At 41.1% G+C, this 27,012-nt stretch overlaps 2 protein-coding genes across 2 annotated transcripts in view; one reads left to right on the plus strand and one right to left on the minus strand.

Moving 5' to 3' along the window:
• LOC124287593 overlaps nucleotides 1–7,408 on the plus strand; it is a 10,203-nt gene extending 2,795 nt beyond the window's left edge. Inside the window, exon 3 of the mRNA XM_046724077.1 lies at nucleotides 6,587–7,408. Coding sequence (XP_046580033.1) covers nucleotides 6,587–7,353 — 767 coding nt within the window. The 3' untranslated portion in view covers nucleotides 7,354–7,408. The remainder of the gene's footprint in view (nucleotides 1–6,586) is intronic.
• Nucleotides 7,409–14,068: 6,660 nt separating this feature from the next.
• Nucleotides 14,069–24,618, minus strand: LOC124287620 (endoglucanase A-like). Its single transcript, XM_046724121.1, has 11 exons — nucleotides 24,486–24,618; nucleotides 23,532–23,736; nucleotides 21,595–21,765; nucleotides 21,012–21,196; nucleotides 20,309–20,468; nucleotides 19,995–20,106; nucleotides 19,335–19,485; nucleotides 18,530–18,677; nucleotides 16,341–16,509; nucleotides 15,477–15,667; nucleotides 14,069–14,161 (listed from the first exon to the last, which is right to left on the minus strand). Exons 2-11 carry the CDS (start codon nucleotides 23,674–23,676, stop codon nucleotides 14,100–14,102), a joined length of 1,494 nt encoding a protein of 497 aa, XP_046580077.1. The 5' UTR covers nucleotides 23,677–23,736; nucleotides 24,486–24,618; the 3' UTR covers nucleotides 14,069–14,099.
• Nucleotides 24,619–27,012: the final 2,394 nt, after the last annotated feature.

Genomic DNA, 27,012 nt, shown 5'->3' on the forward strand with positions numbered 1-27,012 from the left:
TGCATGTGTTCCCAAGTAACAAAAGGGTTGACATGTAACGTGTATTTTGAACTATCATACCTTTTAGGTGTGGGTTGCTGAAGTTCAGAAAACTCTGAATGGCGGTAAAGAGTTTGTCCTTGTCAACAAAGCAATCCTATAGAATTGATCAGAAGGTTGGCGACAAACCGTGTGTGAAGCTAGCTGGCCGTACGGACGGTGACATTGTACCCAAAGGCCGGTTCCTACATTGAAGGCATGGATGGGCCAGTGTCGGCCCACACACTAAATATACAGACACCCAAGCCAGGGACACCTCACACCTCTAGCCACGTCACGAAGGTAAAAATTGAGTAAAGGCTGAGTTGCAGGGATCATAGGGCACTATTTCTGCTATGTTGTAAGTGGTAATACCAAAGAATAGATTCCCATGTTGTAAGTGGTAATACCAAGAATAGATTCCCATGTTGTAAGTGGTAATACCAAGAATAGATTCCCATGTTGTAAGTGGTAATACCAAGAATAGATTCCCATGTTGTAAGTGGTAATACCAAGAATAGATTCACATGTTGTATGCCTGTGGGTGCACACCTAAGGAAGATTGAATATTAAAGTGAACTACCATCTGGTGATACGCCACTGAGTGAGTGAGGCGTTCCATGAGCTATGAAAGGTAATAAATTTATCTAGGGTAAATACGGTAGTCTAGACGGACTACCGTGGAGGCATGTGCTGCACGAGAAGTTGTGCTTGTTTAGTCACGTGGTAGAAGGTTACAAGGTGGGTTGAAGATATTGTTTCGTCACTCGAGGTCTACGTTACTCAGGCGAGGTAGCTTTGCCTTGGTTTCTGCCCTTATGTCCCTCATGGATCATCAAGAGTCTACGACTTCTACTCCGGACGTTTCTCAGGAGCCGAGACAGGGAGACCAGTTCGGAACCTTTGAGTCCTTTCAACTGTTTAAGGACTACATGGACAACAAACTGAAGTTATTGAAGAGAGACATTGTCGACGAGTCCGAGGAAAGGTCTCTCAGTGTTTTCAAAAGGTGAGGAAAATTGATACGCCAAACTTTAAATACAAAGGGAACGTGAAATTCAATTCAAGTTCAATTCCCCTGATATTTCTGACAGACTAGATTCGGCTAGAAGACACTGTAACAGGAGATTTTTCCAGAATGTTTAGAACTTATAGACACTATTCAATGTTCTATTAAGAGAAGAGGAATAAGTTCATCAGACTGGCGGACAGATCTCCGTCGGGATGGGGATTGATATCGGAGTTGGAAGGTGACGAAATTGCTTCTAATTCGGAGGAGGAGAGACGGTTTGGAAAGGGCAGAGACCAAGGCACTTCTGCAAGAGACAACGTCGTGAGTTCGTCAGGCCCCGAGGCAGAGGACCTCAAGGATCCGTTAACTCAAGTCCTTATCCTCAACCAACTTTACAACCAACATCTCAGCCTCCCCAATCAGCCCTTTCGTCAGGTAATTCCGGGCGTCATCACCCCGTCTCCAGGCCATGTTTCTTCTGCGGAGAGGTCGGACACTGGCGAGCCACGTGTCCTGCAGCAGCAGCTTTGCGCCGGTCAGCCCAGCAGAACTCCAGGGAGGGTAGCTCCCCAACAGGACGCAAGAAATACAGTGAGAGACAAAGTCTTGAGAAAAACTAAGGCGTGGAGTTCGCCGGAAACCGTGACTTACACAGTTATTCAGATTCGACTTCATCTGCAGGGTTAGAAGGTATCGAACTTGAGACAAGTGCCTTGCATCTATCTGAAAATTTCGAGTTTGAGTATAGTTCTCATGTTATAGTAAAGGGGAATCTTAAGAATCATGTCGCCTTCTGGAGACAAATTTCTGCTTCTGATTACATTTTGCAAGTCATAGAACACGGTTATGTTATTCCATTTGTCGAAACCCTCCTCCTTCCGTGTAGTCGTAACAACTGCTCTGCATTTAAATATGGCGAGTTTGTGACTGACGCAATTCAACAACTCTTTGGCAAATAATTGTATAGTGCAAGTTACACAAAACCTCATATTATAAGCCCACTGTCAGTGTCCGTTCAAAAATCAGGCAAGAAAAGGTTAATTTTAGACCTGAGGTTAGTAAATCGTTACGTTTGGAAGGAGAAGATTGTTCTTGAAGGTCATAATGTAGCATTGAACCTTGTTCATATTGGCGGATACATGTTTAAATTTGATTTAAAGTCAGTGTTATCATCACATTGATATTCACAAAGATCAGCACAAGTTTTAGGTTTTCGTGGACAGATAATAACGGTTATATCAAGTATTATTGTTTTACTGTTCTCCCTTTCGGTTTGACTTCTGCACCATATATTTTCACCAAGTGTCTCCAGACCACTCGTGAAGCGCATTGGAGACAGAATTCCGTTGATATAGTCGTGTATCTGATGATGGGTTCGGCCTCGCTCAGACTCTAGCTTTATGCAGCAAGCATTCATCTTTCGTTAGATCTACGTTAGCAAAGGCAGGTTTTGTCTGGCAACGATCAGAAATCAGTGTGGGCACCTTCAAGACAGCTAGAATGGCTTGGTTTTTAACTGGGACCTTGACAACGGCGTCATTTCCATTCCTTACAGGAAACTCGACGATATAAACCTAAGTTTTCGAAGTTTATGTCACTGCTACCCAAGTTTACTCCAAGAGACGTTGCCAGACTAACCGGTAAAGCCATTTCCCTTTATGCCAGTATTTGGAGACGTATGTAGGTTATTAACCAGGCAAATGTATTTGCAGATACAAGGTTACACTCTACTGGGATAAAGTCGTTACCTCTTATGATAATCCTGGGTTTGTGTCAGAGCTAGTATTTTGGAGAGATAATGTTCTGAATTTTAATAGCAGAAGTCTCCAGCAAGAGTTCTCTCCCCTCGTAAAGCGTATTTTCAGACGCTTAGTTCGATTGGTTGTGCAGCATTCATTCAGGATACCACCCACACTTTCACTGTACATGGAATAGTTCGGAGAAAACATTCAGTTCAACTTGAGGGAATTAAAGCTGTTGAATTGGCATTGTTGTCTTTTCGACACCTTCTTGTGACATAAGTCAGTCAAGTGGTTTTCAGATAATAAAGCATGTTGTCACATTGCTACTTGCGGTAGTTTTTTTCCGCTCACACTGCAGGCGATAGCCCTGTCCATCTTCTCAGATGTGTAAGGTCAAAACAAATATAAATCTTCAGTTCTCTGTTGGATCCCTAGGTCAGAGAACGATAAAGCGGACAGTTTGAGTAAATTCCTCCACGATTATGATGATTGGACCATATCGGATCGTGTTTTTTCAGCTGTTAAATAACAGGTGGTGGGGTCCCCACCCGTAGACAGGTTTTAGCCAGTCATATCAATACTAAGCTGAATAGGTTTAACTCCAGATTTTGGAATCCAGGTTCGAGGCGGTCGATGCACGTCACCTCAAGATTGGTCTAGAGATAACAACTGGGTAGTTCCCCTATATCTTTAGTGACAAAAAGCTATTAAATATGCTCTGAACAATAGGGGCTCCAGCAACACTGGTCATTCCCCCTACTGGCTACCGGCATCGTATTGGTCAATTTTATTTGATAATGGTACAGTTCGCCCCTTTGTAAAGGATTTTATTCAGTTATGCGATAGTACTTCCTTTCAGGGAGGCAGTAGAAAATCTGTTTCGACAATTTCCAAAGGTTATGCATTAGCCATAAGGATATAGAATGGTACTTCTATGTCATTGGACATTTTCAGAGCTGCTCTTACCGCTGGAGTGTGGCGTGAGAGAAAAAAACTCTTCAGGATGAGAGATTACAGATTCTAGCTGACAAGTTGCCCGATGTAGTGTTGAAATCAAGGGCGCCAACTACTACGCCAAGCAAGTATAAGAGAGCTTATAAGAACTGGAGAAAATGGGCCTCTAGTTTTTTGAAGACATTAGTTTTTCCCAGCATCACCATTTCATGTTTCGCTGTATTTAGTCTCGTTGATCCAAAGCGGTAAAAAATAGTTGTAGCATAATAGAAGCAATTTACGGTATTTTCATGGGGCTCTCATAGGATCGCAGGTTTACCTGATCCTTGTGCAGATAACCTGGTTATTAATGTTAAAGAATCAGCAATGAGAACGTGTGTTAAACCTGTGGTTAAGAAAGATCCAGTCACCCCAGATATGTTGTTAAAGTTGGTACAGATAAGTCAGTGGGAACAACGCTACTTTGGCTTTCAGATTTAAGGTTTTTATCAATGTCTCTTGCTCTCTATACGCAGGATTTTTAGATTTTCTGAAGTAGTTAACATAAAAGAAATGATATTACTTTGAAAAAAGGCTATATAAGTATATTTCGGTAAAAGTAAAACTGACGTTTACAGAGACGGGAGAAGTGTTTTGATCTCCGTCACTCAGTTCTCCCACATGTCCAGTTACTATGTTAAAGAGGTATCTTGAGGCAGCAGATATAGTTGATTCTTCCGAAGATTACATATTTAGACAGATGTGTTATTGTAAAAGTAAATCCAAATACAGCTGAAAGGGGAAATTTCCGCTGTCCCATACTAGAGCTTAGGGAAATATTCCCAGAGAAAATTTACGTTCATTGGTGAAGATGCCACAAAATTGGTTTGCACAGTTTTCGCTCAGGGGAGCCAGTGCTGCTGCTAACGCCGGTGTCCCGGACAGATTGTTCAAAAGACATGGCCGCTGGGCTTCCAGAGACGGCAAAGACGGTTACGTGAAAGACGATGTTAATTCATTACTATTAAAGTGTCTGCAAATTTGGGAATTTGAAGGTTGTTTTGTATGGCATTTGTTGGAAGTAAAGTTGGTTTGCATCAACAGGCCCGTTCTTTATATCGAGGCGCGGTAGACAGCACCCTGTATTACGAGTATGTTATACTTGGTAAATGTTTTATGTTCGTTTGAGCGAAGCGAATTAGAACATAAATAAATTTATCTAGGGTAAATACGGTAGTCTCAGGACGGACTACCGTGGAGGCATGGTGCTGCACGAGAAGTTGTGCTTGTTTAGTCACGTGGTAGAAGGTTACAAGGTGGGTTGAAGATATTGTTTCGTCACTCGAGGTCTACGCGTTACTCAGGCGAGTAGCTTTGCCTTGGTTTTGTTTTCATTGGGGACAGGGGCCACTGGGCCGTGTGGTTTGGCCACTGGGCCGTGGTGTTACGAATGTAGGCCACTGGGCCGTGTTACGAAGTAGGCCAATACTACCGTGTACTGTACACAGGTGGGCCACGGATGCGATGTTATGGTGATATACAAAGTTACTTGATGGAGGATCAGCAGAAGCGCAATAGAAAGAATTGCACGCATCCTGTGGATTGGTGACAGGGACACAGCCAACAACTCAACAGAGACGAATCTTGCTGGCGTGGAAACGGTCAATTATTTTAGTTAAGTATGCTTTGGCATGTTTAGGCTGGAAATTCTTGTGGGGGTCTTAAAATGGTTTTGTTTTTCTGTTAGTTACTTGCAAATGTTTAAGTAACGATGGGTTATGTTCCCGAATATTAAGCAAAGCAAAGGGATTATGTTTCCATTTAAGCCAACGTGCTAGAGTTACTTATTATAGAAGTTTGCAAATTGTATCGATGGCTTTATGGACCTTTTGTTTCAGAAGGCAGTTCAGCCCAGGGTGGAGTCGTCCTGGTAGATGTATACAAGATCTCGCTGATGCATGATACTACGTGGAGATCCGGCATTGTGTTCGTGCGTAGCCATGGAAGGATATCCGATTTCGGCAGGTGTATGGACTTGCGCGCTTTCATCGCATTTATATCTGTGACCCGTGTCGATGAGTTCCTGTGCTTTATAAACCTGCCTACTCGAATAACAGATAAGAATATTTTCTCCATGAAACAAGTATTTGCATTGCCCCCACGTGCTGTACCACTGTATTTGACTTAAATTCAGCTTCCCAGTCGTCAAAGTCTCTGACAGTATTGCCTGATATCTCATGAGTTGACGCCATTGCCATCTCCAGTTTTCTTATAATCGCATGCGAAAACTCTTCCCTTAAATAAAGTATACTAGTCGTTCACACCATCCATCCGTAAAGGGGCCGTGGGGTAGCCCAGTGGTTAATACGTTCACTCGTCACGCCCAAGACCCGGGTTCAATTCCCAACATGGGTACAATGTGTGAAGCCCATTTCTTGTGTCCGTCGTCGTGATATTGCTGGAATATTGCTCAAAGTGGCGTAAAAGTGAACTCACTCACTCACCCATCCGTATAAAAATACTTCATTACACATTTTCCACATACCATTGTTGTTTCCGGTAGCACCTTATAAGTTTAAACAGTTTGGATAAAAGTGATTATTTACAATGAGCCATTACATATCGTATATCATACAAAATGTGTCTTCAAGCATGACTCGGTATTAAATGAATGTCATCAAGTGAAACACTGACAGTGATTGGTGTGACACAACTATGATCTTTAATTTATCGATTCCATTTTATAAACATGTAACATCCATGACAAATGATGTAAATAATAACGCATTTTGTCAGGGAAACGAAAATTACTGTGTGCATTTATATGTATCACTTAATATTGACCATAAATATAAGTATCATGTTTAACTATCTATTTCAGGCAAGGTTCTGTATGCACGAAATGGGTTCGACCCGAATGACTACAAGCATGGAATAACAGTGTTACAACACGGGAGCTTTGACGAGAACTCGGGCTCCGTTGTCCTTGACCCTACCGGTACCGGGGAACACGTCCTGAAAGTATTCTACGAGAAGGGACACTACGTCCACGTTCGGGGGCATCGAGGAATTCAGTTCTACTGGACACCCATCACACCCCACACGAGGCTGACGTTGAGCTACGACATCTACTTTCACCCACATTTTGACTGGGTTAAAGGCGGCAAGCTTCCGGGTCTCTGGGGAGGCTCCCAAACCTGTTCTGGAGGACTTCACTATGAAGATTGTTTTTCGACCCGTTTCATGTGGAGGACTGGAGGAGGTGGAAAACTCTACGCCTACAACCCTACTGGACAACGTTCTGACTTTTGCACCAAGAACATTTGCAACTTTGACTTCAGTAACTCCTTAGGTAGAGATTCGTGGCATTTCCAAAAGGGTGTTTGGCAGAATATTGCTCAAGAGGTGCAGCTAAATACACCAGGAAAGCTGGACGGATGGGCCAAAGTCTGGTACAACGGTAAACAAGAATATCAAATCAACAATGTCAAATTCCGAACCAAGACCAGCGTCACCATCGACGGTATTTTCTTCTCAACGTTCTTTGGTGGTGGATCGGCTGACTGGGCGCCAACAAGAGATTCGTACGTCTATTTCAAGAATTTTGTTCTGTCAAGTGACGAGTCTCCGGGTCATATCATTGGCTGATGTGTATGTCAACTATACTCGTTCGTATTGCAGCTAAATAAATTAATGAAACCGCTTTTGTTTCTTGTTTTAGCCGATTGGATAAAAATGTCTTTTGATCTGTTGAGTTTACGTTTCGCAATGGAATGACCTTGGGATACCCTTTGATGTCAGCAATAGACAGGGACGCAATGAATGAATGAACGTGTCACCACAGGCATGTTCGCCTCTCAGATGGAAGCATGCAGCAGATAAACCGGAAACCACACCGTGTATATAGGGACAAAATATACTTTATGAGGGATAAGAATCTTTTCTACACGGGAATAGGTCTTCTGTTTTAGTTGTGCTGGGATACAAATTTTGGATCAGAGGTTTAGTCTGCTATCATTTCACAGACCCACACACACGCACGCAATACATACATTTGTGGAACAGCTGCTAAAGAGAACAGTTAGTAGATAAATTGCTCAAACTGCCGTCAACTGACACGTTAAGCTTGTTTCATCACGGTCTACTGTTTATCACTCAGTCAATTGCAGATGGGTAAGCTCTGATGTGTTTTTAGCTTGGTTCCACAATTATGTTACACGACTCTATTGAGCAGCGTTTACTGGTTTCAACTGTGATTGTTTAGACGCCATTCTCAATGGGAATAGAGGATCCGAATCCATACCTGGTACACAGGTGGTTTCGTAGGAGCCGATCAAACCGGGGTTCGGTAAGTCACAATACATGAACCTGACTGAGCGAGTATGGGACGGATGTTTGGGATGGAATCGGGATACGGAGAAGACGGACCCCAGCGAAAACGGACCCCCCAAAAATCGAGAAAACGGCCACCGCGCTGGAACGGCGTCCGAATCAAGACAAAACGGTCCCTGTGCCTAGAGAAAACGGCCAACATAGTTGCACCAATATCAAAGGAGATTATATGATTATATATGTCCTACATAATAGAGATTTACTTCATTGTGGACTTCATTCGATATCCATAGCGGTTTAACCTTTGAAGATTGATTGGTTGTTTCGATAGTTACGATGAACAAATCAATTTGACTGATTGTAGATTCAAAGGCTCAGAGACCGTTTTCTTTACAAACGGTGGCCTTTTTCTCGATTATATTTTTGGCCGTTTTTGCTGGTGTTCGTTTTCACTATAACCCATGAAATCAAGTACAGGTTTGAGTATGAAACGGATGTTTGGGAATGGAATCAAGTACAGGTTTGCTCGACATAGCCTAAATATTCAGAGATCGATTGTGGGTCTTTGTACCAGTTCAATCGTGATTAAAATCATAAGGTAGCGTCGAATAGTTTTCTATCCATGAGGAAAAGAGGAGTCGAACTTGTACAAGTGGTGAGTTGTATCTGTACAAGGGGTGAGTTGTTTCTGTATAAGGGGTGGGTGGTATCTATACAAGGGATGGGTTGTATTTGTACAAGGGATGAGTTGTACTTCACGTGGTGCCAGTAGACATTAACATCTATATACATCACGGCTGATGGCATCGTCTCGTGAAGAGGCAATGGTGGCCCAGTAGTCGAAGACGCCGCAGACAGCTGTGCGTTAGTTGAAACCTACGGCCCTGATCCCAAAAGTCGCCCTGTTTATGCATATAGGTTTGTTAAACATTGAACAATTAGCAAGCGATCATGTTTAAAGAAGTGACATATTTACAGGATCACTATTGCAGGATTTCAGTTTCCTTCACTGTATTGTATAAGTTGAAATCAACACCAACATGCTCCTGGTCATGTGACTAAAGGTTCTAGTTCTACTGAGTTAGTTAATTCCAATCTCGCAATGTTGGTTATTATCTGAAAGTAGACTTGGGGGGATTATCTGACCTCCACTTGTGTATGGGCGGTAGGAGATGGAGTAGCATTGTTAGATCTGACAGACAATGTACATTACGTAATGAACTGACAGACAGTGTACATTACGTAATGATCTGACAGACAATGTACATTACGTAATGATCTGACAGACAGTGTACATTACGTAATGATCTGACAGACAATGTACATTACGTAATGATCTGACAGACAATGTACATGATGTATTGATCTGACAGACAATGTACATTACGTAATGATCTGACAGACAATGTACATTATGTAATGATCTGACAGACAATGGTCACGAGGGGGACATGGGTTGATGTACCCTGTATGTTTATTTATGTTCCCTGAGCCGGAAGATGACCAAGGGATTTATGAGAATATACGTTTTCTACTTCTATTATTATTGAAGGTAGTTGGCTCCCTTAAACGCACATTTAAAGTTAATAAACCGATATTCAGTAATAATTTGTGACTGATTAGTATTTACCCGTCATTATTTGGATTACTATTAAAATGTTTGGATGGACCTCCCAATTTTCTAGGATAAACACCTGTATTTGTTTGTAATAATAACGTTTGGAAACTAATGACCGAGGTTTAGTTGCAGGAACTTGTTTATAGTTTACTAGGTCATATAGAGTCTTTCATCATCGGAAAATGTGAAGAGCTTCTGGTGAACTGTGTTTGCTGAAGTAATGCTCTTTGTCATTCCACTTCCTCTGTAGCGCCAATTCAGACGTATACATACGTGTTCAATACTTGTTGTTACAAAGTATGCTTTGATTCGTATTGTGGTTTTAGCGTTTGATTGATTCCCTTGACAATGACCATAATGACAATACTTTCTTACATCTAGGGAATTCTTTTCATATTTTAAAGTGACCACATAGACAAATATTAAAAATGACATAAAGGTCAAGAAAACATAAAACAACACAATTGACCAGGGCCGTAGGTAGCTGCTCCCCTAGAAATTTTTTACAAATTATCTTTATACATCAAAGTATTGATATAACACTCTTTAGAGTGTCATATCGCAACTGGCTCACAAAAATATTGAAAAATCAACCATTTATATTTGAGTGAAATCATTCCTTTGCCAAGGTAACATATTGGGCTGCTTAAAACCAACGGGAATTCTACAAGAGCTGAAGGCTTTTGAATATACAAGCTAACAAGATAGGTACCTTCGTAGAGAATCCTAACACTGAAATTTTCGTTATATCAAGGGCCCTTATTACCAAGCCTGTGAGTACACGTTTCCTTAACTCTGTAACTGTGTTCTTGCTAGGAATACTAACTAATCCCCAGCCAGTACAGTGCTGGATAGAACATACTGAACTTGGAAAAATTGGTTAAACTGTGTGAAAGCAAACTTTAGGAAAGCCGGATACACATGAAACAAAATGCCATGAAGTGACAAATCCTCTGAAAGTTCAAACATAAAATATGAACGTCTATTCAAGGGGGAAACATGGTTTAATAGTCTTCCAACCACTAGATATAAACCACTATATAAGTAATGAACATTTCAGACAATGTCATATCTTCAGAAACACTGTCTTGTCCTCAGATAGACTTAAACTGGGCAGATTTCAAGATATTAAAAACTGAATACAATCATATAAAGATATAATATGTATGTTTGGGAGCAATTTATTTTGCAAACTAAAATCTACATATCTTTATGAATATTAACTGTTTAAAGGCAGACTCAAATCTACCTATCATCATTCAATATTTTTTGGGTATTAATTTTATATAATTCGTACTGTAATTATTTAACATGAGACTATCAACACAAATTCTGGAAATAATAGGACTGTAGATCAACTTTGATTCAATCGAAGCGACAGAAATATCTATTACTAGGATGGAATGTTCCTTGTGGTTGTTATTGATGTTATGGTAATGTTTCTATTACCCAATTGTAAGTCTGTCTTATCAAATACAGAGTGACATTATTTTGTAAACTCCGAAACTTGACAAATAACTAAACAGTAAGTTATGGTGTCGATATTATATTTAGAAATGAAATGTTCGCTACATCATTACTTCCTATTTCCGATGACTCTCAACTTTACGTCTTTGGTGATTGTATGCATCCTCTTTGATTTTCCAGATGATAGGAGTGACGTGATATTTAAAAATAGTATCAGAACTTCACAAGCTATGTAACGGAGATTACATACTCTTGCAAAATAAAGCATTAAGTTACCATTAACCACACACAAGCTTTGGATATGTTTCCTTTTCCCATCTGGCATACTTCGTGTTCTAAATGTAACTCAAACGATGTCAAAAAGAGCACAATTCGCTAACTTGGCGGTGGTAACGGACATTTCACTCTTATTTCTACGCTTGGAATATTTTCTGTGTATTGAGATATGTTATGCAGAGAGATATTCTAAGCCCCAAATAATGACAAGTACCATTAACGTAAAGATAATTGTATTCATTCAAAGTGAATGGGTGAGATTATGCTTTGTTCTACACATGCACGTGTCTAGCTGAAAATTAGTCATGGTCATTTCCTGAAAACTGGCGACATGGCATTAGACCAAATTCATTTATCTAAAAAGAATGCATTGGCCTAACAATTTTCAGAAAATAAACTTTTGACCAATATCAATGTCCTAAGGTACTAATATCCAGGTATTTGTATACCAAGGTGCGTTAAGTAAACTGCAAAGTAAGGTTTTGCTACCGGCATCAGTAACAAACATTTCAAACTGACCTATTACCTTAGCTGTAACAAATATTCTCTTTGGGGGTTATTTGAACTGTTAATGTATGATGTATGTTGGGCAGTTGGTACCATTATTCAGCCACACTGAAAATAACATTTGCTAATTAGTTTAAGAGAAGCGTGGCGGCGACAGCATTTACACCCCATTTTTGAGAATGAGTGATATACCCTCACCGCAGCCCTGAAATCCACACCTCAATTAAAGACGCAAAGATTGCGGGCAGCCAATCTGACAGATGATCGGTACCAGAATGATACACCTAATTACATATGATTACAACAACCATTAATTAGTCCTAAAATAAGGAATCCAGGACAATGATATAGACAACCGCGAACCGTATGAACTGAAGGCATAGTGTGCAATACCTAATGATAATTAACGAACAAAAGACTTTTTAATTAGAAGGAGGAGTCAATCCACTTGACACCAGGTTAGACTCCGGGCAGGATAAACAAAATAGAGAATAACATACAAAACGATGAATACACAATCAAACATTGACTGGTGCAAACAAAAATAGTATTATATAAACTATCGACTATATTTTTGGAACTATGAACCCAATGAACATATGCTATATAATGAACCATTCTCTCATCCCAAAGATCATATGGTAACTTGATCTGACAGTGTTCATGACCATACCAGTTGACAGTGTGGCTTGTGAAAGGTCTTTCGATCTCCTCTCTTCGAGGCACAAGGTGTGGACAATGAGCACAGAACATCTAACTTGTCTGGCTATGCTGCACACACACAGAAGTACACATTTGATACCAAGTCCATGCACTATCTACTCTAGGACGACAGACTGGAGGAAATTCAAATACAGCTAAAAGTGTATAGTGAAGACAAAATCATTTTTGATATTCCTTTGGAACTGCAAATGTACGTGTTAATTTCATGGATGATTATAAATATAGCAATCTTTCTGACTGACTTATCTTGTTCAGGTGCAATGAGTAAACTGAGTGAGTGAGTAAAAATGGACAAACCTGAAGATATCATGTATATGATGTAAATATCACGTGCAATTTCTGGACTCTCAACTCAATTAAATAATACAACTATTTTATATTGATTCTTAATCTGAACAACCTGTTTCTGGTGTTCCCCGCCGTGATACTGCTGGATTATTGCTAAAAGCAGCGTAAAACCAAACTCACTCACTCACTCTGAACAAAACAGTTGTTTTGCATATATACAGATACATGTATGTCGAAACATATTTTAAAAGTTTAGTTCAGAACATTATGTACAAATGCTACAATTTTGAACAAGAAAACTTTATTAAAAATAGCATGAAAAAAAATGGTCAAACATAGCAGGGAAAAAACTTTGATACAAAATTGCAAATTACATAAATGGAGCCATTTTACCTTCAGAATTGCATTTGAGAACGCGGGAATTATAAAGACAGGGTAAATCCGAAATAGACACCCCGGAGATTTTCTTGCAATTAAAATGATTTTGTTAAGATAAGATTTGCTTTTGATATCAAGAGGACCATACCATTGAATGAAAAAAGTTAAAATACTTTCAACAAAACAACGATAAATCAACAGCATTCACTTTTGCTCACGTTAAAAGATCTCAGTTTGCGCATAAAATACAATCTTTACTGGCATTTCTTAAAAATATAATCAGTGTTTGGACCCCACTGTAGTTTATTGTCAATAATAGTGCCAAGATATTTGTACTGTGCTACAATTTCGACAGTTTCTGAATTCACTCTTGATTTCAACAAGCATAGTGCTTCTAAAATCCACGATGAGTTCCTTTGTTTTCGCAACATTTAATTGCAGGTAGTTGTCGTCACACCAGTGTACAGAATCCTTTACGTCGTTTCTGTAATACGCTTCTGTCCCTCTGATCAGACCGACCAAAGCCGCATCATCAGCAAATTTGACTGTCGGACAATCAGGGTTGCGGCTTACACAAACGTTAGTATATAGAATGAAAAGCACAGGTGAGATGACACAGCCCTGAGGTGTTCCAGTATTAGTGTACATTGTTGATGAGTTTGTCTGATTCATGTCAGGCAAACTCATCAACACGTACACTATATCAATATATATTGATATAAAAATAATAAAAATACATATAAATACTTGAACACAAATAAATACGACACATGATTATAGTTTCATGTTTATTCAGATCTAACGTCTAAGCTGAGCCACCGGATGTCTGTTCTGGGTGAAGTTTTCTAACGACAAGAGACTTGAGACCTGAAATAACAAACATTTCATTCTCAGTTGATTTATTAAATATTTCTATTTTTCATACTTTCATTCACTCATTTTTACCCATATTCATGCAAATATTTTAACTTTTTCATAACTTATCAAACGTGCATTTTCAAATAGGATTATATGTGGTATGCAAAGATATGGCAGACGGGATTAGCGCAGTTCAGAAACAGTGTATATGCTAAAACATCAACTTCTGTATACATGAGTCACAATAAGCATCCAAGGCAGTGTGCGTAATAGTTTCCAAATTGTGCTAACCAGTCGGGTTAGCTATGCCTGAAAGTTACTAGCCCACAAAATAATTGGCCCAAAATTTAATGTAGAAACAAAGCAAAAGATTACAAAAAAATAACATCAAAAACAAATATATATATTGACGAAATTAACTAGGTATTCTAGGTATTCTTAACCAAAAGTCCCTGCCACACCAGACCGGTAAACCTGATATAACGCATACAAACTAATGAGGAAGTTCCACTTTCATGTCCAAATGATTCTGCAAAAACTACTCAAAGTATCATTTGTTTTCAATTTGGACAGCATAGTGTGGGTTGTGCAATAAACAGACACCCCCGCACCCACGCTGCTAAGACCAAAAACACAAGAAACAATATCACCTAAATAACTCCAAATCAAAAGAAACAAATACAATAGAAAACATATAAACAACATAAAACGATCTATACCCCTAAAATAAAACAAACAAACAAAAAACAAAACCGAACAAACAAGAAAAAGAACCAAAAAACCCCCCACAACCCAAACAAACCTAAAGAGAAACAAATTCCCTCCACAACCCCATCTCCATATAAACATCCACAAACAACTAACAAACAAAAGAGCAGAACAAAATCTAAATTAAAAAGAAAGTTACATCATCATTTATATCCTGTACCTACAAACAAAGGTGCCGCTAAAATAGTGTCAACTAAAGCGGCCTGAGCTACCATTCGTTCACTTGAACCGTGGATCCCACACAATATTTAGAAAATGTGAACAAGTACTTTGCAAATTTAATCAAAACCTACTCTTCCCTTTTTGTAACTATCTCAATTCGCAAATTTAAAGTTTTAAAGCTTCCTTTCAAACTATAATCATGTGGAGTTATTAATCTACGTCACTCGCTTTAGTACACTGATTAGAACATCGCGCCAAAGAGAAAAGAGTGACTGGTCTGGAATGGAACAATATTGTCTTTTCCTTTGCCTACGGTTTAATGAAGACTCGTATGCTATGGTGAAAGACAGTACTTGTCTGTCTTAATCTTCCCTCGAGTATTTGTGTCACGCACCTGCAATAGCTGCCTGGAAGCCGGCGTTGTAGTCACAGGCTACCTCGTTGTTGACGTAGTTGGAACGGTCGTCCTTGTAGCCGTCACTGCTATCAGGTCCTCCTACCAGAGCTCCGAACAGGGTATGGACATTTGGTTTATGGCTGGACATGACGAACGGACCACAGGGAGCGGGTGCCCATGGACAGGAGCTGTGTGGAGAGGACTTAGTTACAATGATGTGTGTTGTTTAAACCAAGCAGGAGAGTCTTTATAACAATATACAAAGGCCTCTCAAGCCTACACTTTATTGATATGACTTTTTAAAAAGAGTTTAAACTATACAGCACTAAAAGTATACGTACACAAATCAGGCGAGGTATGTGAAGAGAGTTGCTGTCAGGTTTGCAACATTATCTACCAACATAGCGACGACTACCAAATTTTGTTGATTTCGTCGTAGAATGTCATCAAACTAAGAAACATGTCAAAGACCTACTTATATACTTAGTCTGGCAGTTTCAAAGATGAAGATGCATGACGGAAGTGCAAAGGAATGAAAATGTTATGGCTGTTGTAGGGGTTAGAACGTGTTCCATGTATACTTTGTTGAGTATTGCCTTACAGTTAAAAGCTGTGGAAGTTAAGCGCAGGTGATGGCACTGCGACTCACAAATTGTAACTTGAAATTAAACTAACTAGGTATCAATGGTTCACTGGCTGAGAATATATATTTGTAACCATTATATCAATTGTTATTTCTACTTTGTTAAAAATACTCGTGTTCTTTGAGACATATGCTACCACAGTTCCATCCAAGACAGAATAAATGATTTTAACAAGCTGACCAAGACATTCCTTTCCCGTAGGGAAGCTACCACCTACCTGGATCTGTGATGGGGACTGTGTGGAAAGTCAGTGTCTCCAAATCCGATGAGGTAGCTGAAGCCGGTGTCACCGAGAGCGTAATGGATCTGAGAAACAGCCCACTTCCGGTACTCATCGGGATAAAGACCTTCGTCGGCTGCCATCAACGCGATCAGGGCCATATTGGCTGTAAAGATATTGCAATGATTTATGTGCAATGATACGGTTTGTCATCTCTCTGACATACACCATTCAGTAGATAACATATCCGTTCCCTATATGAAACCGAAATATCACATACTAAATTCATAAAGCTCTGGTCCTTCCTGTCGCTGCTTCATTTCGGCCTGCCATCCTTCCACAGTTTTCTGTACCACTAGTGTGTTGGGTGTAGATCGTCACTTACTTCTAGAGGGCTCAGATCAACAAAACGTTTGGTTGCTGTTTAATACCGCACTCAACAGTATTCCAGCTGTATTGCGTCGGTCTGTAAATATTCGGGTCTGGACCAGACAATCCAGTCATCAACAGCATGAGCATCGATCTACGCAATTGGGATACGATGACATGTGTCAACCCATTAAGACAAAAACATGGGTTGCTGAAGACCACTTCTAACCCGGATCTGTGTTGAAAATGTTCGTAACGTTACGACCTGTCGTCGTAACTCTGTAGTTTATCTGGGCTTTGTTTTTGTTGATCGGGGCCAGGTGCATTGCAAGCCTCAAAACTGCTGCGTTCATCCACACCGCGTTGTTATTGAGTAGCTGCAGTCAGTCGGGGAGTGTGGAGGTTAGACTTTGGCGACTGACGGATATGGAGGGGGAGGAATGTTTATACAGTACGAGATACATTCTGAACACTTCGCTTGTTCATTTTCATGTGTTGACAACCTTGAATTAAACATACAAAAAACTCGACAAATACAAAAATGATGACGGATTTGAAAATGACACATTTCACTGTGACAGGATCTGTTTATTGCAGGCTTAATCACTGTTTCACCCTGATAATGATCGTTGACTTTTCAGTACGAAAGAAGTGTTAGCTGGTTTTACCAAAGTGACATCTGCAGTTGGCATGGCGTCGGACGGAACTTCCACATCAAGTTGACAAGTTATAATTGAAATAGTGTTTAAAGCTTGGTGTTATATCACAGCTTCATGATTAACATTGTGTATATGTATTAGAGTAATCAGTGATTTTATGCCGCCTTTGGCAATTACATTATATCACTAGAAAGCCGGGGGACTGCACGAATGGTACTCGCGATCGTTTCGGGATTCGAACCTAGCACTTTAACGTGACGAGCGACCGGTCTGACCACCAGTCTACCCCACCGCCCAAATATTGTTTGAGGATTTTGTCTGAATTGAATGAGGAGAAGCAAATACATGTTTTCTTCTTCTGTGGGTTATTAGTGACGCGACATTCCATGATCAGTACATCTTGAACACGTACAGATCGACTGGATGTAGTAGCTGACGTGAAGCATGTACAACAGACACTGATAAGACACTGATCGCATGTTGGAACATTGATTCCTTAGAGGTTGCTGTTTTTCTAAAGTCACACTCAGCAATCCTCCATGTATAGAACAAAGGTAAGTAAACAAGCACGTCTGGGTCATACGGTCAAACTGTTTGAAATCATTCAATCAAACAATGTACAAACAAATTGATTTAGTTGCCTCATACGACAACCAAGTCCCACAAATCCTGGGACAAACAAATTGATTTAAGGACAGCATGGGATGGTAGTTGTTGGACTCAACTCGACAAGGGAAAGTTTTAAGTCCCATTCTGGTTTGAGGTATCCTCCGCTCTCCAGGCTTTTCAAATGAACTGCAGATAATGTTAGACGTCAAACACTGTACACGTACGCTCTGACAGTCATGGTTCAAGATCCCAGTTTTAAGTCTTCTGACGAACCTCCACCAACCATCTAATCATTCACGTCATCATCATTCACCTTGTTATACAAGTGACAACAGTCCCTGTGTCTAGGACCTCCACCAGTTCAGTTCACACCTGTCCCAAACTGAGGCACGTTATACAAGACGACTCTCATGTGTGGACTACGCTCAGTTCACACCAAAGGGTTTAACTACAGCACGACAAGACGACTCTGTGCAGTGGACTACGGTCTCACCAAAGGGTCTTAACTACGGCTAGTGGGAAATGCCTCGACTAATGTACTTGACTTACAGACGTATCTGAGTGATCCCCACTGAAGACGCCATGCCAAGCCCTTGGGTGTGTACTTGATGACCTGTCCAGGGAACCAGTAGTGTTGGAAGGTATCCTCAATGTCCTGCTTGTATTTGTCGTCTCCCAGAAACTTGTAGAACAGCAACTGAAAACACCCGATGACCGGGAAGTGCATCTTAAAACAGGAATTTACCCAACATGACACGTCCTGTTCTTTGCACACCTTGCTTACTGGCACGCTTGCTTTTAATGAAAAATCTGTAAATGGCGGATAGGGAAGGTCAAACTAGTGTCATCACATATGTTTAGAGTTTTCTTATGATTTCTATTACATCTTACGTACTCGGGAATCTGTTTCGCGATTACTATCTGGCTTTGAAGAATAGAATGACTGGAAACTGGAAACCCTGTCATACAAGCTTTACACTGAACAGAACTTTTTCTATCGCCCCACTGTATTATAGAAATGTTTAATGCATCACCTACCAAAATGTCCAATGCAATTTCCTACTTTACTTAGTACCAGACGTTCTCATATTGTCTCCAGCCATCCATTTTGGTGGAAGCCACTGTGGCTGAGAGGGTAAGATCAGCTTGTGTGCTGGTGTTTAGGTGCCTTCTTCTGAGAGCATGAGTTCAAATCCCGGTTGGGACCCAACCCAAGAGGCGTACTAGAATCTGTACTATACTGATAAAGTGATATCCTAAACATCACGCACCCTGTCAGTCTCTGTACCAACTTGTCTCTGTTTCATTAAAAGATATGGAATCTAAAGAACATATGAAATGCTGGGAGTTGCACCTGATTGGCTGCCTGTTTGTCATCCCAAGACATCCCCCAGCATGCCCCATTCTGGTAAAACTCCTTGGCGTCAGTGAGGTACTTGCTGTTGTTGGTGGCCATGTACATCCACAGGCCGGCCCAGGCATGCTCGTCTGTGGTGTTGGTAGATCTGACATACAATCATAACATCACAGGTCCACATAATAACGAGGCAAGAAATACTTCACTGGAGGAAAACATATCCTTTACAAAGTATCAAATATATTTGTAAATAATAGTTCACATATGTTTTCATGTAAAGATGGGTCTGGGCTTAAGTATGTCACAATTACCTCAATTGCTCAGCCTTGTAAAAACATTTACTTTAATGCAACTTTGAGTCATTGAATGTTTTGAAGCAATCATCTTAAATGTGCGGCTTACTGATACAATTCAGTATCAGATCCTACCCTACTGCTTAGTCCAAACTGGTGAGTGAGTGAGTTTGTTTTTACGTCGATTTTAGTAATATTCCAGCAATTTCATGGCGGGGAACAGATTGTACCAATGTGGGGAATCAAAACCGGGTCTTCTATCGGCCCCAGTAAAAAATAACTAGGTTTAACACTGAAGTGTTTGTCGCCATAGGCCACTGGTCACGAACCTCCTTATCCAACCTTGTATTCAAGATATACTCACGGGTAGAAACTAGAGGCAGCTCCGACGCTGGAGCTGTACTTCCCCTTGTGTTTCATGGCGAAGTTGTACAGATCTGTGGCGTGACTCAGCAGCTTCGTGGAGTAGGCGGGGTCTGTTGAAAGAGTGAGATGATTTCAGGCCATACACTCCTAATACATTTGTAAAAAGGCATGGACGAAACAACTGGTGTTAGATCTTGTCGGTGTTGTTGACCGATGTCTCATACAGAAGTGAAATTGGATTTATTACTCCAAACAGTCGTCTAGTCTGGACATCAGCTGGGAATGCCACATGGTGTCATTCAATAAACTGACCTCTCGTCTTGAAGGCGATCGATCCAGCAGCCATTGCGGCAGCGGTTTCCCCAGCTACATCACTTCCGGGATTGCTGGCGTCGATCTTGTAGGAAGGTCTTGCCATGGTCATATCTTCAGGCCTTCCCCAGAAGTTGTGGTCTGTGTTGCCGTCGCCAACCTGAAGATTACAGCATTAGGGCGGAATATTGAGAGCGATTTGCTGTAAATCTCATCAGCAATTGAGGGAATACCTAACAAACCCAGGACCAGATATCCCACATGTATTACATCTTCTTTGACATATTCAATATCGTCATAGGTTTGTCACTCGGGCTGCGTAGTATTACTAGTTTATTGATTGTCGTACGACGTATCGGACTAAACTACGTAGTTCATTGCTTGCAATCGTCCAGAGACAACGTCGAAAAATCTTTCAATTGGATACATACTGTATCTGAACTACTATATGTTCATACTATTTGTTCGCTTTCCGTCATTATGCATTAAAACCACGTTTAATGTCATTGTATAAGAACAGTTGTGGGTTTTCAGCAGTGTTTACACACTATGTGTAGCATTGTACCCTTCAAGGCAATCGTGCCTGGGCCATCGGCAATCAAACGTTCAAAGAATATTCCATCACCGGGCACATCTATCCTGGCCTAACGACACTGGCCTTTCCTACCACCTCCTTAAAACAAAAGCAGACCAGTCCTCCCACCTGCACATACAACTCCTCCTTCCCCGTGTGACACTTAAGGAGGTAGTCCAGGGCCCACTTGATACAGTCGTACATGTTGTCCAGCTGACCGGACGCCTCGTATGCATCTCTCCAGTGGATGAGACTCCAGGTGAGGATGGTGGTGCTGTAGGCCATGGGGAAGTTGAACTTGACGTGGTCGCCGGCTGTCAATAACAGGCGCTATTTAAAGGGAGACAACTCATGGACAAACGCGCAAGGGCAGCCTTTAGCTAAATCGCTTATCCAAAACATTTTTTTCCAGCAGAACAACAACATAAATTACACCGGCTGAGGGTCGACTGAAGTTGGTTTATACCCACATCATGTTCCGCTGCTTACTGGCTTATGGTTATGGTTTAGCGCCATGAGCATGCTTACGAGCGTGGATTTGTGCGCACTATAAATAGGCAATAATATTATTATTATTATTATTATTATGTTAATGTCCGATATTGAACGTTTGCTCGAAGCCGTAAACACAACCATAAGATAGTTGTGTCCTCATGGAACCCTATAAAGTGGGATAAGTCATGTGACTATGCTCTTTAAGCGCCTCACTTACCGTCATACCATCCTCCAGTGAGGTCCTCCCCGTTAGCCCCCTTGTCCCCCAGGGCGGAGTCCCCCCTCCAGGGAATCCTGTTGGACGCCGGGAGTTTCCCGGATCTCTGAGCCTCGTAGAACAGGATGGACTTGTACAGGACATCGTCATAGTTGTACTTGGTGCCGTCCGCTGCATTAATATAACGTAAAGGTGACAGTGCAGTATCTCCTGGTTGCACAGCATCGTATTACAATGTCTTATACATTTGGCTCGGACGCTAGATCACTAGAACGCTGTATAACACGGTCACTGTAATGGTAATGGTAATGCTGGTGACCAATTATTGTTAATTATCCCTGTTGTTCAAAATAAGTGACTGTGTAAGATGCATACGTGTAGAAAAAATTCAAACGTAACTTGGCAACATCAACTGCACAGTCCCAAGTGATTTTTAATGTCATGTTGACACTAGAGGAACTACTTTTTATTACAGAACAACCTGATTCCTCCCTTTTATTACATCATGAATCATTTAGTCATTTATCGCACTCGACCGTATAACTTTTAACACGTGCAACAATTTGCAACGGTTTGCCACAAATGGCGTGATGTCCTCATGAATAAGAAGGAAGGCGTCCCTGAATGTCTCCATCCAACGCGGTTCGACTCGTGCAAACAACATTTTTATCACAAAAATGGTTTGCTACAACACTTACTGGCTTCCTGGTACAAACACTGATGTCTTTACAATTCTGCACTAATTACACCAAGAAATGGAATTGGTGGTCGATAATGATCATCGACTGATCAAAGCCAGCAACAAATGGATTGATTTAGCCATTTCATGTGTACGTACACAAGCTGCTCATACGCGCATACTGTCTCGGTACATATGACCAGAGGTTGCACACACGTGAGCTACTGGTCCATTACGCATGACGAGAGGTTGCACACACGTTGCGACCTGGTTCAGTACGCATGACGAGAGGTTGCACACACGTGGCGACCTGCGACCTGGTTCAGTACGCATGACGACGAGGGTTGCACACACGTGGTGTCCTGAGTTCAGTACGCATGACGTGAAGGTGCCTCGCATACGTGGCGTACTGTGCTCGTGGCGTACTGTCATATGATGAGAGGTTGCACACACGTGGCCTACTGGTTCAGTGCACATGACGAGAGGTTGCACACACGTGGCGTATTGGTTCAGTACGCATGACGAGAGGTTGCACACACGTGCTGTACTGGTTCAGTACGCATGACGAGAGGTTGCACACACGTGGTGTCCTGGTTCAGTACGCATGACGTGAAGGTGCTCATACGTGGCGTACTGTCTCGGTACATATGACGAGAGGTTGCACACACGTGGCGTACTGGTTCAGTACGCATGACGAGAGGTTGCACACACGTGGCGTACTGTCTCGGGACAAATGACGACAAGGGGGCCCACGAGTTACCCGTGCTTGTAGGGTATGAATTTGTCAACATTAGTGTACATGGTGTTGAAACATATACGACGATTGTATAGGTTAACACACAAAGAGTTTCGTGAACATCCAAAATATGTTCCAAATTCTGTAGTACTGTTTTGGACACATTTCCGAAATCATAAAACACATTAAATGCAAAGTCACAATGGCTATACCTGATATCAAAGGCGTGACAGAGTGAAATGTTATGTACTACAATCACATCCGGCTCAAATATTTAGCACAAAAATAATTCCTTATTATGGTGATCAATCCGACGTTTGAGACCATCATAAAATTATGAAATCGCATCCATTGCAAAACAATTGATCAAAACGCTGTACTTTAAATAGTTGATGAAGGAAGGTGTATCTCCCGGGAGATATTGTGTTATCTCACCCATGCAGTGATTGGTATTGGATAATCAGTCGATTTGTATCAAGTTCATGGAGTTCGAGATAACAGGGCGTAACGGCTTGAACTCACTGTTTCTTCTCTTGGCCACGCCGTTCTTGTCTACCCCCATGTTAAAGAACGTGGCAGTGCCCGTCACCTTGTCGGAGCCCTGGTGGTTTCCGAAGAAGCGGAGTTTCAAGGTTGTCCCTTTGTCGTAGAACTCGCTGTCCATCATGTTGATGAGCACCCACGTCTTCCCGTCAGCTGACTGCTTGAAGACTCGAGCATGTTGGAGCTGTAGCAGAGACCCACAGTCGAAACATGGGACAGTTTTCATTGAAATATATCAATATCTCGACAAATATACAGTAAGCATGAAGATGGGAAGTAAAACTAATGCTTGATATTATCTTTAACATAACTGTTCAATATCATTATGCAAATACGTACTCTTAACATACTACTTGTTTGTTATAATTTTGACAAGATCATTGAAGGTGCCGATGGATTCGGCCACAAATGAGATATTTCAGCTGATCTGAAAATATACTGAGGGAGACAAATAAGGAAAAACCATATTCATCCAATTTCACTCACGATGCAATAGAAATATTGCAAAGAAACCTGGAGGAGAACAACGGAAGACTTTGTGTGCTCCCTTAGTTGTTTCTCTCAGTATATTTTGCATATTACGATTGCGATATATTCGACACATCCATATAAGGATCAGTTCATGAGTGAGTGAGTCAGTTTAGTTTTACGCCACACTCAGCAATATTCCTATATTCCTCAGCTATATGGTGCGGTCTGTAAATAATCGAGTCTGGACCATACAATCCAGTGATCAACAGCATGAGAATGGATACGCAATTGGGATTTGTCGCCTCTTACGAGAAGCATGGGTTACTGAAGATCAGTTCCATCCCGGATCTTCACGGGTTTTGATCAGTTCATGAAGACAGAACATATGTGACAATAGAGTGTCCAGGCTGGCCAGTGTCTATTTGTGCAGATATATGGGTGGTAACTAAGGGGGAAGCTTACATCCAGCTTGGTGACGGGTATGTTGAACCTGACGACGGCCTCCCACCCCTCTACGTCCTGGGTGAGAGGGAAGTCGAACTCGGCCTCGAACCTGTTCCCCCAGTCATTGGCTACCTTCAGGACGGCATTGATGGACTCTCCCAGTCACTGAAACAAAGGCCGGGGCAGTCACTGAAACAAAGCGAGTGAGTGAGTGAGTGAGTGCAGTGGTTGAGCGGTTGTGCGGTTGAGTGGATGAGTGGGTGAGTGGGTGAGTCGGTCAGAAAACAATACGAGCATGGTGAAGGCGGTAATAAAAGGAATAAAACAGCTCGTTCTTATATAGTGCCAAATGAACTGAAGGATGTTCATCTAAACAAGGGTTTAGATACACTCATAAACTGGAAACTTCTATATACTCACCTGGGAACAATAGAGTCAGTGAGCGGGGGACCGATGAATGGAACTTGTTAAATGTTTGTCCGCATTTCCGAAGTCAATTGTAGGTATCATGTTTTATTTATTTGGCGTATAGGTAACAGTATCCATTATGTAATAAACAGAACCACCACATGATCATAAAACAGTGAACACATGTTTATGCCCGTACCCCCCAGGGCACCATCAATGTGTGTATATGGTGGACGGTGCTTCGACAGCAGAATCTCGCGCCTTGGCCTGTGACAATGAATGCTACGCTACATCATCGTCAGCGTTGCTCCTGAGATTCTTGCCATTAACATATCTGGTCTTATACATAGTTCAAAGTTACCTTATCGCTTTTATTAGTTTCAACAAAATCAGTAGACACATTATCGAGTTCAGGACTATATTTTGATTACCTGATTGACTAGTGTTACATACCGCATAGCAACAGTACTTCTAGATTAAGTTATGTTAGCCGTTAGACGATAAATAGTAACTGTGTTGATGGCGGATACTGCAGGGCTTTCTTACGGTGTTCGTGATCACCCAGTCAGTGGTCAATTCATGTCCCTCGGAATTTCAGTGTTCGGTTCATGCACTATCTTACAGATACTGAATGCCTGGGAGACGCCCCAAGTAATGCATTGATAACAGGTTCAACACGTAGCTGAACTGTCAGCAAAGGTATGGTGCTGACAAACCTAAAAATATATCTGAGATTCTGAGATTCGACCCCACGTCAAGGGAACACAACGGCAACATAGAACGTAAATGCAATAGAATACTCAGAACACCTTGGGAAAAGGACACCTTGACTGGCCCCAGAAACAGGTGCCTCATGGTGTAACGAGCAAAATAGCTGTGAAAGCCATATTGAATAGACCAATAAAAACAATGATGACACCGGGTGTTTACCGAAAGAAACTACCCTAGAAAAGTGACAGTCGTAATTTCATTACCTGTGCTTCACTCGTGAAAGGGTCTGCGAGTGGTTTGTATGTCCATTTCCCACTGAATGTCACGCTTGATATTTGTTGCAAAGATTTTCTATTAACATTTGTTTGGCATACGCAGAAAAACAGATCAATCGAAAACAAATTTTAAAAGCAACTGCTTGCATAGATTCGGTTGTCATCTGCCGTTGAAATTCCACTTTAATCTTAAGTTTCAAACGTTAAAGTAAGGATGTTACACATGTGGTTAGTGATGCGGCCATAGCTCTCCACGAAGCATTCCATTGTTAACTGAACGTTATAGATTTTATAAGAACTCAGCATGAATACAAATGTGTAGTGATGGAGCAGGTGAGGAGGAAACATTATTTCTGTATTCGGTGGAGGCTGTTACTCTCAGACAAAACATCCAAACATCACACAGAACTTGAGTGTTCGTATACCTTCGAGACTCCCATCAATCCATTAGGGTAATTTCGAGCACCTGCTATACGAATGTATTCAAGTACTTACAAAGACTAAGTGTGATTGTCAATGACATGACGGTTTAAACGTCTTGAATTTAGTAACAGTCTATTAGGTCCATAGATGTATTTATAAACTTTCAGTGTTATTGACATATGCGAAAGTACAGTTTATCTCAAGTTCTCTACTCGAGTTCTCTATCAGGTTCTAAGTTCAAACATAATCTTTCAGTGTATGTTGTGACTAACACAAGGGATTGTCAGTATATATATTGCCTAATACAAGGGATTGTCAGTATATATAGTGCCCAACACAAGGGACTGTCAGTATATATAGTGCCCAACACAAGGGGCTGTTGGCTTCTGAGTCAAGGCTCACTGACGGTCTTGAAAATGGTATGCCTAAATAGTTCCATGCAGTTCGATGTATGACGTGTAATAGGTGGGTTATAAGATGTAGGGAACTCACATAACACGCCTGTGAGATCAGTGTAGGTTACATGCAGAGTAAGTTTTACCAGATTTGTCTGGCTCTGTATAAGACAATGTATTATTGTATTTCTGTAGTAACAAACAAAGGAATTACTTCTAAATATCAAGAGTGTGATTCCGACGAGTTTATAAATCATTATGAAACAGTTACGACAATAGGTGTTTCGTGAAGGTATGCGTATCCTGCTTGGTCACAATCACATGCACGGTAAG

This window comes from Haliotis rubra, unplaced genomic scaffold (genome assembly GCF_003918875.1).
Source record: "Haliotis rubra isolate DU_JTF1 unplaced genomic scaffold, ASM391887v1 Scf402, whole genome shotgun sequence".
In the NCBI taxonomy this organism is placed as follows: domain Eukaryota; kingdom Metazoa; phylum Mollusca; class Gastropoda; order Lepetellida; family Haliotidae; genus Haliotis; species Haliotis rubra.